Source organism: Marmota flaviventris, chromosome 18 (genome assembly GCF_047511675.1).
Source record: "Marmota flaviventris isolate mMarFla1 chromosome 18, mMarFla1.hap1, whole genome shotgun sequence".
NCBI classification, from domain to species: domain Eukaryota; kingdom Metazoa; phylum Chordata; class Mammalia; order Rodentia; family Sciuridae; genus Marmota; species Marmota flaviventris.
In genome coordinates this window covers 14,004,188-14,016,291 of record NC_092515.1, presented here as the reverse complement: position 1 = coordinate 14,016,291, position 12,104 = coordinate 14,004,188, and the positions used below count along the sequence as shown (strand labels likewise).

At 51.8% G+C, this 12,104-nt stretch overlaps 1 protein-coding gene across 1 annotated transcript in view; it reads right to left on the bottom strand.

Moving 5' to 3' along the window:
* Window positions 1-11,021, bottom strand: part of Fcgbp (Fc gamma binding protein) — a 35,576-nt gene extending 24,555 nt beyond the window's left edge. The window contains exons 1-5 of the mRNA XM_034636638.2: window positions 10,967-11,021; window positions 8,748-9,989; window positions 6,506-6,852; window positions 3,717-4,287; window positions 1,534-2,138 (exon numbers count right to left, since the gene is read on the bottom strand). Coding sequence (XP_034492529.2) covers window positions 1,534-2,138; window positions 3,717-4,287; window positions 6,506-6,852; window positions 8,748-9,989; window positions 10,967-11,021 — 2,820 coding nt within the window. The remainder of the gene's footprint in view (window positions 1-1,533; window positions 2,139-3,716; window positions 4,288-6,505; window positions 6,853-8,747; window positions 9,990-10,966) is intronic.
* Window positions 11,022-12,104: the final 1,083 nt, after the last annotated feature.

Sequence of the window (12,104 nt, the reverse complement as noted above, 5' to 3'; positions counted from 1 at the left end):
ATGGGTAAGAGGACAGACTCTGGTCTTACACATACATAGTGGAGTGTTATTCAGCCATAAAGAAGAATGAAATTAAGGCATTTGCCAGTAAATGGATGGAACTGGAGGCTATCATTCTGAGTGAAATAAGCCAGTCCCCCAAACCAAAGGCTGAATGTTCTCTCTGATATGTAGGGGGAGTGGAGGTTCACTGGATTGGACTGGGGGAATTGGGGAAGGGAGGGGAGATGGGAACAGGAAAGAGTGGAATGAATTGGGCATAACTTTCCTATGTTCATATGTGAAAACACAACCAGTGTAACTCTACATCATCTACAACCACAAAAATGGGAAGTTATACTCCATGTGTGTAGGATATGCCAAAATACATTCTACTGTCATGTATAACTAAAAAGAACAAATAAAAAATTTAAAAAATAAGAGTACAGACTCTGAAGCCAGTTTGTCTTCAAACTCTTTAACTCTGCCACTCACTAGCTGTGCGACCTTGAGCAGGTGACTTAACTTTTCTGTTAACTTCTCTGTGCCTCAGTTTCCTCACCTAAGACTACTACTTTATAGGGTTACTGTGAAGATGAAATGAACTAACACATGTTGAGCATTTGGTACGTTGAAGTAACTGAATATATGTTGGCTATTATTATTCAAGACTCAGGCAAAATGTCATTTCAGAGAGGTGGGAACACAAGTATACAATAATAATTATGCCCTCTGTTTATCTGCAGCCTTTTCTGTGCCAGACACTGGGATTTATGGGTGAGGTTTCCTTTGGCCCAAGGCTGCTGTGAGGATCAGGGGTTAAGGTACCTGAAGGGTTGAGTCCAGCACCTGGCACGGGGAACGTGCTCTTGATCTCCCATTTCTGGTTCAATCATCTACCTCCCCAGGGCCTGGGCCAAAACTGCTCAATGACACTGATTAGCTATTGTGTGAATGTCCCCAAAACCCCACTTCTCCACTTCTTTTTAAAAGAACATCATTGGTTTTTACTTTCACTCTGTGGTAGGTCCTTTGAGAACCCTTTGCCCAGAAACCTGGGGCCTCTGTGAGTCCTGCCCCATCATGATCTGAGACCTTGGGAGAGGAACTCTGCTGTCCTCCAACACACAACCCTGCGAGTGACCCACGTGGTACATACACCCTCTAGCTCTCTGAATATCCACCCTCCTCCAGCAAATGTGCAAATCTACCATTCTGAAGGCTCCCAACAACAAAAACCACAGCAGCCAACATCTACTGAACACTTGGTGGCCGCAAGTCCTCTCTTGTATACACTTCGGAAGTTCATTCATGACATTCGCACAATCACCCCGTGAATGGTGGCTCCTTATTCCCTTTGACATAGGACAAAACTGAGGCGGTGAGAGACAGTCACACACCCAAGGAGGGACAGTACGTCCTGGATTAGGGACCTGGGCCTTAACCATTGGCCACAGATCTTCTAGCCGTCCCCCAACCCCAACCTGAACCCACAATCACCAATCCTAGGACGCACTTCCTGCGCTCCGCCCAGCCTGGGCTCGGGTCACTCACCAGGGCTTGGCTCGGGTTCTCGCGGCGCACGGCCACCTCCACGCCGTAGGCCTCCACTCGCACGGCGCGCGTGTAGCTCACGGTCTTGCTGCCCCGATGCTCGTTTTCCACCAGCACCCGGAAGGTGGGCAGCTCCGGGTCCTGGCCGCACGAGCCCACCAGCAGGTACATGCAGGTGCCCATGAAATCGAAGCGCCGGCCGTCGAAGCTCACGTAGTGCGGGTCCCCAGACGCCTGGCAGCTCCCGAAGCTGGTGGGGTAGCACCCCAGGAGGCCGTTCTGGACTTCGCACAGCTCGCCCGCCGGGCAGCCCTTCACGCTCTGGCAACTCACCGTGTGGGTGGCGCCGTCGCAGGTACAGCGCTGGCTACACTGATCATCGGCCCAGATCGCCTGGCCCGGCGCAAGAAGTTGGCCCTCGTAGGTGCATCCGCACGACGAGGCTGGCACACAGGCACCGCCGCTCATCACGAAGCCCTCCCGGCACACGCAGCCCTCCACGCACGAGCGCCCCGAGCAGTTGGAGGGTGAGGCTTCCGAGTTGCAGGTGGCGGGGCAGGGGGGCGCGCAGGGCTCGTAGGTGCTGTTGGCCGGGCAGGACATGGCTGCGGGAGGATGGGGAGTGGGTCAGCAGGGCCCTCGGGATGCCCTGCACACCCTGCTACTCTGTTGGAACCTGCCATCTCAGTTAATGTCACTTTCATCCTTTCCAGGGCTCAGGGGCCAACCCTCAGAGGTCTGTGACCCTTCTGCATCCTGTTGGCTGGACAACCAACCAATCTATGGGTAAATCGTGTGAGCTCCAGGTTCAAAACGCACCCAGAATCTGATCTGCCTCCTTGTCCCATGCGGGGCAGCAGCCTCCTCCTGCCTGGTCTTCTTGCTGCTGCCCCACCTCTGTCCTCAGCCAGAGAGGACGCAGGTCAGGTCTGGTCTCTCCCCATTTCAGAGTCTTCCTATAGCTCCATCTTTCTCAGGCCTTTCTCCCAAAGCCCACAAGACCCACACCAACTGCCCTCACCTCTTTCACTCCCTCTCTGTCCCAGTCATGAGGATTTCTCCCTGGTCCTCAAATTCCCACATGGGGGCCTTTGCATGGCCAATCCCTCTGCCTGTGTCACCCTTGCCTTGAAAAGACAATGTGGTGCAAGGTCAAGTGCGAGTCTACTGGAGTCCAGGCGGCCTGAGTGCAAGTCCCAGATCTCTTAGCAGTGGAATTATGAGTAAATCACTCTGATCTCCCTGTGCCTCAGTTTCCCCATCAGGAACGTGAAATGATTCCGTGCTGACCTCACAGGGTTGGTGTGAGAATTAAGTGAGTTAGTCTTCGCAGAGGTGCTCGGTGAATATCACCATCATTACCTAGCTGAATCCATCACCAGGCCCTGTTCTTGGCTCTAGTGTTACCTGTTAAAAAGACCTCCCTGGACCCTCCACTTTGCGAGTCTCTCATATACTTGTTTCATGAACTCGCTTTCTTTTGTGTTCTGAAGATATTTCCTGTCTCCTAAACACACCTCTGGGAGTCTTACAGGGACAGGGGTGGGTCTCTGTGGATCCTCACTGTGTCTTCAACATTGGCATGGCCCAGGGCCGGGGAGATCACAGGGTATTTGTTGACTGAATGACTGATTAAGCGGGTGAACATCTGGTTACAGAGCTTGGGCTGGGGGGGGTATGCAAGGAGCATAAGCAGAGGAAGACAATTGTATTTCTGCGTTGGAATTCTGCAGACTGTTTCTCCTGCCAAGCTTCAGGCCATGGTGTTCCCTGAGCCTAGAACCAACTTCTTCCTCCTTTTTTCCTAGCTATTTCCAACTCTCCTCTGGGTTTTGGATCAAATATTACTTTTTCCAGGAAACCCTCCCCCAAACTCTCCCCAGGATGGATCAAGAACCTTCTCTAGGGTCCCATAGTCTCCTTGAACTTCCCCCATCCCAGCCCTGACCACTCTGTCCTTGCCTCCCCCATCACAGCCCAGACCATTCCAGACTGTCACTGACTGGTGATATGTCCACCCCAACCCTGGGTTCACTGTGAACACAGCCTGGCTGTGTCGGCCACTACTGTGTCCCAGGCATTGTCCAGCACCAGGCTGACTGTTGCTCAGATACTGAGCATCTGCAAGAGGTCCCCTGCCCCTCACCATGTGCTCCCAGCCCCCCACCCACAGCACCACTTACAGCAGTTGACTGGTGACCTCCAATCTCCAACAGAGATGCCCAGCTCCGTGCAGGCCTGGGCATAGGCGCCGAGGGCACGGCACAGGCTGATCCGTTCCCCGCCAGTCACGCACAGGTCGTATATACAGTTCTCCAGGAACAGGTGGGGATCCAGGGATTCATGGCAGGCTGCGAAGGGGCCTTCGGGCACGGTCAGCACGCCACAGACACGGTTGTCTCCGAACTGCTGGGTCTGGTCTGGGGTGCAGGAGGGACAGTTGTTCTGGCAGCCATCATCACACAGCTCGTCACCATCATCTAGCTTCCAGCTACTGGCAAACTCCACGATGTCGGAGACCAGAGTCCCATCCGGAGTGAGCAGGTCGTCACCAGGGTTGTTGTTGTAGTTGCCGCACAGACCGCACACCTGGTTTTGGAAGCGCTCTGGCAGGCTTATGGCCAGCTGGGAGTCCCAGTCATAGGTGACCACCAGCCCGAAGTCCAGCTCCACCACGGCTTTTGTCCCACTCTGGTACACTCGCAGGCGACCCTCGCTCAGGGAGGCCGGCAGGCGTGAGCGCTGGTTGTCGATCTGCAGAGGAGATTGGGGTGGTGGTGAGATAGAGATCTCCTCCCCTCCTCATTCCCCCTGTTCTACCACATTCCCCTTCCTTCCTTCTGGTATCCCATCAAAGCTTCACAAATTTTGCCCTGGCAATTCCCAGGCTCCCAAATGTTTTCCCCCAGAGAGAGAGGGGGGTGGGGAACACTCATACATCCTCACCTCCTATGAAATATTTGCTCAGTGTCACTGATCTAGTGAGGCACTCCCAGGTTACCTTATTTTAAGTAGCAACTCTTCCCTAATCCCTATTCTCTCTCCCTGTTTTCCTTTTTTTCGCATAGCTTCTAATTTTCTAAAATATAACTTGTGCTGGGTGAGTGTATGGCCTGTAATCCCAGGAACTTGAGAGGCTGAGGCAGGAGGATCCCAAGTTTGAGGTTAACCTCAACAACTTAGCTAGCAAGGTCCTAAGCAACTTAGTGAGACCCTGTCTCATAAATAAATAAATAATAGATAAATAAAAATGGGCTGGGGATATAACTCAATGGTAAAGTGCCCCTGAGTTTAATCCCCAGTACCAATGTATATGATTTGCAAATCTCTAATTTCTAATTTATCATCTAATTTCACTAGAATGTTAGCTCCACTAAGATGGGTTTTAGTCAGTTTCCATCACTATTTTATCTCCACTGCCTACAACAGAGCCTGGTAGAATAACAGGTGCTCAATAAATTTATGAAATCAGTGCTACAATTAAATAAACACCCCTCAGACACTCACTCTGCAACTGGCCCTGAGGTGGGAGATACTGGGGTACAACAGGGACCGAGACTGCCCCATGCCCTTACCCTCATGGATTCCAAATCCACTGGGAGAGACAGATCCATTACTGACTAAATAGTGACAGCTCAGAGTGGTCAGGACCAGGACTAGGGAGGCACAGGCAAAAGAGTCTGGGTTGGTTTGGGAGCCTAGAAAAAGGACCACACCAATCCTGCCAGTCAAGAAAGATTTCCCAGAGGAAGGGATAGCTGAACCCAACCTTAAAGGATCAACAGGACAGAGTCAGGAAATCAGAGAGGAGAGGGTTTTCCTGTGATGAGCAGTCAGGAAATCAATATAAGTGGTTATCTGTGGGGAATAGGAGGAAGGTAGATAAAGACAGGAGTAGAAATGAGACTTTTTATAATTTACCCTTCTAATTTTTAAATTTATTTTTATTTTTCTAATTTTGGTACTGAGGCTTGAATTCAGGGGTACTTGACCACTGAGCCACATCCCCAGCCCTATTTTTGTATTTTATTTAGAGACAGGGTCTCACTGAGTTGCTAAGTGCCCCGCAGTTGCTGAGGCTGGCTTTGAATTTGAGATTCTCCTGTCTCAGCCTCCCGAGCTGCTGGATTTCAGGAGTGTGCCACGGCACCTGCCCATTTTATTTTATTGAGACAGGGTCTCCCTAAGTTGCTGAAGGTCTCATCCCTTTTCTGAAGCTAGCCTAGAATTTGTGATCTTCCTGCTTCAGCCTCCTAGAGGCTGTGATCCCATGTGTGTGTCATGTCACCCGGCTAATGTGACATTGTCAACCAGGCAAAACTAACCTGTGGGGGGGAAATGGAAACCATTTCTGTGCTGTTATTTGTTCAGGCTGAGTAGGAAGGCATTTACCAGAGGCCGAACAGAGACTCAGGAGCCAGCCTGGCCCTGTTCCTAGAGCCACCTCTTCCTAGCTTCTTGGCAGCTGTTGGCCTTTGGGAAGCGGCTCAGCTTTTCAGCCTCAGTTTCCTCAACCATCCTTGTTCATAATTCCTATCCCACCGAGTTGCTGTAAGCACCAAATTTGGATCAATGCAGGGAAAGTGCTAAGACATAAATCGGGTACATAGTAGGTGCTCATTTACTTTAGCGATGGGGTCACTTCAGAAATCCCCCATTGTTGGAGACCTTTCTTTCTTGTTTTTCTTTTGTCGTTACAGTCCACGTGGCATATGCTTTTTATCTAATCATCTCTCTAGGCATTACTTAAAATTTCTAGAAGTTTCTAGAACATTTTCTAGAGGAAAGGGTTTTAAGGTCCTGCTACTGATTTTCAACTCCTCCCTTCCCACCTCCCCTCCCTCCCTCCTGGGACCACTCCACATCCTCCACCCCAACAGGTTTTGGGGTTGGGGTCTAACACCAGGGCTTAAGGCTTTGCCTTCAGACTGGGAGCTCGTGGGTGTCACACCGGAAGCCTCCCAACACTCACCCTGGTGAAGCCAACTTCCCCGCGGGCCAGCGACACAGAGTGGCTGTAGGCAAGCACGGTGACGTAGCCCACGTAGGAGACGAGACGGCTGTTCCTGTGCTCGTTCTTGGCATTGACACTGAAGGCAGGCAGGGTGTCGTCCTGCCCGCACAGCTCGGCCATCGTGTAGGAGCAAGTGCCCATCATGTCGTAGGGACGCCCGTCGAAGGTGGTGTAATGAGGGTCACCCTGGGCGCGGCAGATGGCTGTGGGATCCCGCACGCACGAGGTCTTCCCGCCCTCGGCCTGGCAGTGATGCCCCATCGGACACTGCACACCTTCGCAGGGGTCCGCAGAGGACCGTCCAGCTGGGGAGGGGGCAGGGTGGAAATCAAGAGTTAGAATAGTCCCCAGGGGCAGATCCTGGGGTCCTCCCACCCTGGGGAACTTGGACGGTTTTCTTACAGCAGCACACTTTGGAGTCCAGGAGAGCTCCTCTGGTCCCCCCAGAAAACCCCAGGCTTTTGGATTCCCCATTTAAACACAGCTTAGCCCAGAAGAATGGAAGGTAGCAAAGCAGGACCCGGAACAGTCCCTGAAATGTTCCTTTGTGTTTTCTCTTCTTCTTTCCCTCTCTGCCCTGCCTTCCCACCAGGCTGGAAAGGCTAAGGGATGCTTTAAAGGACAGACCATGCAATACAGAGACTATTCAGCAAAATGGAAATGACCGTGGAATAGGCTTCCTGGGTGGGAATCCTGGCCTCACCAGCTCTGTAACATAGGCTTAGTTATTTGAAATGCTCGGGTCCCACTTTCTTCATTTGTAACAGGAGAACCACGATGATCCCTCTCCATCAGGATCTGAGCAGGGGGGTGTTGTCAGGTTTAAGTAAGCTACACCTTTGAGTTTGGAACTGAACCGGTGTGTTAGATGTACCTGTTATAATTAACCACCCACCCGTCCCCCATTCTACTACTCAAGCCTAAATTGGCCCCTTGAAGTCAGATGGCATCCATGCCCTGGAGGGCAGGGAGAAGGGACATATTTGCCAGGATAGGGAGCCCTAGTGCCAAGGGTCCTATCTTAGAGAAGACCACCAAGGAAGAAACAGCCCCTCCCTGTCTGTCTCCCTCTCCTCAAACACCCCTGCCTCCCTACCCTTCCTAACAAAGCTCCCCCTGACTAGCTTTCTACTACTTCCTACCACTGCCCAGAAGTGCTTTACACTTAACCATCGTCACCCCAACTAAAATCCTGTGACCAGGGTGCAGCTCTTATCCCAGTTTTACTGATGTTGAAACTGAAGTCCCGAAAGGTGAAGTCACATGCCCAAGGTCTCCCAAGCAAAGGTGGCATTTAAACCTCAGGCAAATTTGCCTCTAACCTCTGTGTCTTCACATGCCACCTTCACTGCCTGGTGGCAGCTCCTCAATTGGAGGCCCCCAGGTCCTATTCATTAATCATGTCAAAAGGTGAAGTACGTAGAAAGATCTTGGATTCCTTGAGAGATACCTACCCCCTCATCATTATTATTCTGTTTTTTTTTTTGGGGGGGGATACTGAGGACTAAACTCAGGGACACTCGGCCACTAAGCCGTATCCTCAGCCCTATTTTGTAGAGACAGTGTCTCACTGAGTTGCTTAAAGCCTCACCATTGCTGAGGCTGGATTTGAACTCGAGATTCTCCTGTCTCAGCCTCCCGAACCACTGGGATTACAGGTGAGCACCACCGCACCTGGCTATCCTCTTAGATCTTCTGAGTTTAGTTATCAACAATTTTATATGAGACATGAGAGTAGCATTAGTAGAGCTGTATTAGTTGCTAACATGTCAAAATATTTCCAAATTGGTTGGTAAGAAGCTGCTGACCTGACCCCTCCCCAATGATCCTTCTACCTTGGCACCTGGACTCTCCCCTAGTAACCCATCCCTGAGATGTACCTGTTATATGTACCTCCTCACCAACCAACAGGCAAGGGGTGATGCTGGTATAATGGAGGCTTCCTGCTACAGTGTTGTGGCTGGGGAAGCTTCTGACTGGTTGTGCCCTGGATTGCTCGGGTTGCTAAATATTTAGAATATCATATCGTTCCTGGGTGTATGTGTGGGTGGGGAGAGGGGACTGAAAAAACTCAAGGATGTTAGGGAAGATGGACCTGAGAGGTGGACAGCTCAGCTGAGCCAGGGAGCCACAGAGGAACAGGTAAGTAGGAAAGGGGTGGCCAGGTGGTCAGGGCCCAGGGTGATTGCCCGTCACTCACTGCAGGTAGCTGTTGTCCCGAGGCCCACAGCCTGGGCCAGCCCGAAGATGAGCATTCCAAAGTTGGTTGTTGCCTCAGCCTTGTGGATGGCTTCAGTAGTGCTGAGGTCCACTTCAGCGTATGAGAACTGACTGCCCTGCACAGGCACCCAGGTGAGTGTGGATCCCAGTTTGTGCCCATCCATGGTCAGCCCGCTGGTGTCATTTGTCTGTACCACCAGTATGACCACGTCCTCAGAGTCTGGAATACTCCTGATCACATAGGAAGGGCAGTAGGCTTCCACATCTGGGATCAGGATCAGGTAGGGGTCATAGGTCACATCATTCCTTTCCGCACCTGTGCCAAACAGCACGACCTGGATGCCTACATCTGCAGACAGGGTGAGTGGCTGCTTTGGCTTGACCTGCAACTCAAACACGTCACCCATCTGGAGCACACGGGAGCCAGGGGTACCCCCCTGGTTGTAGGTGAGGTTTGTGGTCTGGCTGGCCACAATGTAGACCAGATCGTAGTTAGACTGGGCGGCTAGAGGAGGGACCACATATTGTTTGCCCCAGGCAGATGTGGGTAACAGCTGTTCCATCACGAAGTCGCACTTCGTGTGCTTCTGGGCACAGCTGTGGCCAGAGAAAACAGCTACGGGGTTGTTGGCTGTGACCTTTGACCCCGAGAGATCAACTTTGCTCTGTAACTGGACCGATTCATAAGAGTTCAGAGTCACCTTTAGGACACTGCCGGCTGAGTAGGATTTTCCCTTGAACGTCACTGCCCCCTTCAGGTGGACGCTGACCTCAGCACCTTCGGAGCCAGCCAACACTGCAAACTCCCTGACATTTCGGGTTGAGACGTCAGCAGGTGTGACCACAAAGTACTCTGTGCCCAGGGCACTGACAGGTTGCAACAGCGTCAGGTCCGCTGAGCTGGGCTTAGCATTTAACGCCTGCACGGAGATGTTTTGGTCAGAGTGAACCTCTACCGCACCCATGAAGGTATTGGTGCCGGACATCTCAGCCTCAGCAGTGATGTTGACTGTGACTGTTTGCCCAGGTTTCACTTTGACCGTCTGCGAGGTTTTATCTGCGTGGCTGATGATGGAGACCGTGGCGATGTTTTCTGACAAACTGGAGATGAAGAGCTGGAGACTGGCCTTGCTGTACCCGGCCTGGTAATTCTGCAGGAAAGTCGCCAGGAAATCCATCCCGCCGGCATTCTTGGGGGTCGCTGTGACCTCCTGGGTCAACCCTTAAGAAAACGCAGTTGTGGGTCCATTTATCTAATCCTCCCATCCGAGAGCCAAGCCCTTGCCCTCTGTCTGAAAACATGCTGAAATAATTGCACCCCCCACCTCTTTATTTTCTTATTACTCATGCAACATTCATCTGTAAACCCTTCTGGTTTGTTTTTGTTTTTTTTCCCCCAAAAGCCAAACACTTTAAATCTGGCTCTCAAGCTTAAGTGCTACCAGGGCTAGGCCAGTAGTACAAACTGGAAAACCAGAGCACATATACACCACCTAAAGCAGGTTGTTGCTACTAGATTTAGCCAGTTATTAGGAGGGATTGTGGCCCTTTCTTTTTTAATACTTTACTTCCCTTCCTTTTTTCTTTAGTACTGGAGATTGAGCCAAGGGCCCTCTACCACTAAGCTACATTTCTTTTTATGTTTTTGATGCAGGGCCTCACTAAGTTGCCGAGGCAGGCCTCGAAGTTGCAATCCTCCTCCCTCAGCCTCCTGAGTAGCTGGAATTAAGGCATCACTGCACCCAACCATGTTCCTATTTTTTAAGAAAAACGATCTGAATTTTTCTTGGAAAGTGCCAACCCCAAATTATTTTGTGCACCAAAGGGCACACACTGACTGAAGTCAGCTGCCAGTGTATAAATTCTGTCTTAATAGGACTTAGGGGGTTTGTGAAGAGGATAAAAGGAAGAAGGGTATTACAAAAGAGAGGACAATGTATCTTCTAAAAGTAGAGGCAAGTAGGGCTTCCCAACATCCCTGAACAGGGGAAGAAAGAAAGACAGAGACAGAGAGAGAGAAAAAAATGGGTGAATTCCACATTTCTCTGCAGAACCTAAAGGTCTCTGTCTCATGTCAATAGCCAGGAGGATACTGAGAGGTAGGTTTGTGGAGGGGACCCAAATGACTGGTACTAACCCAGGCAGGCAGAGTTTCCCAGATTGGAACAAGGACATGGATGAGGGGTGGATCTGACTTACCCCACAGGAGGGCTGCTCCGGCCCAGAGTGTCCACCAGCTCCTCAGGGAACCCATGTCTGCGGTAGGGAAAGAGAGGGGGTCATAGGAAGTTTGCCTGCTGGTCCTGCCAGAGACTATCCTGGAGAGGACAGAAGGGGCCAGTCTCAGGACAAGGTTTACTTGGGCACTAGCAAGACTGAGGCGGGAAGAGAACTTGGGTAGTTGGGGCAAGGTGGGCCCAATCCAAGGGTGTGGGTGTGTGTGTGTGTGTGTGTGTGTGTGTGTGTGTAGGGAAGGCTGAATGTCCAATAGGTGGTGGGATGAAGTGGAAGAGGCAGGAACCAGGGATGAGGATGAGGACTTGGCTGTTCAGAGGGTCCAGGGAGGAGAAGGGTCTGGAGCCAGAGGCAAGAGTAGGGGACTTGCTGTTCCTTGCTGTTCCACTTCTGTGGGGGACCCCAGCCCTTCTCACCTGCAGGTCCCTGGAGCTTTAGGGTGCACCTGCAGGCTGGGTTATATAGTGGAGTTTCTTAGCCCCTCAGGCCACGCCCGGGGCCACCTGCCAGGCAAATGATGCCAACTTCCTGAAGGAGGCTGCTGATCTCAGGGCCAGGTGGAATGGGGAGCCCCGAAGGCCTGGGCAGGGTGGAGTCGGGAGCCTGGGTGCTGAGCGGGGTGTGAGAACAGCTGGTGGCTGTGTCCTTGGAGTCGACAAGAAATTCCGTACAAATTACTGGAGGGGTGGCATTCCCGAGGGAGACAGCTGGGGAGCAGGGTGCCATGAGCCTGCATCTAGGCAGGGGTTGGGTAGAGTGGGGGTGGGGAGCAGGGAGGCAGCATTCTTGATGTTTGCTGGCTCACTGGCCAGATTTCTTCCTTTGGCCCCTGCCAGGAACAATAGCAAAAAGCCCATATCCGGGTCTGGACTCCTCCCCAGTCCCCCTGGGCTGATCGCTGGTCCCAAGCCACCCACATCCTGTTTCTAGGCACCAATCTGGGGCCAGTGTCTGGAGATGGGCATGGCTCTGAGGCCTAAACCACAGTGAGGGACACGATGCCTCCATCCCTAGTCCAGTTGAGGCTGTGTGTAAGGCCAGAGGCCTGTGTTTCCTGGTTTCAGACAGACATGTGGGTTTTGCTTCCTGTAGAATTATTTAG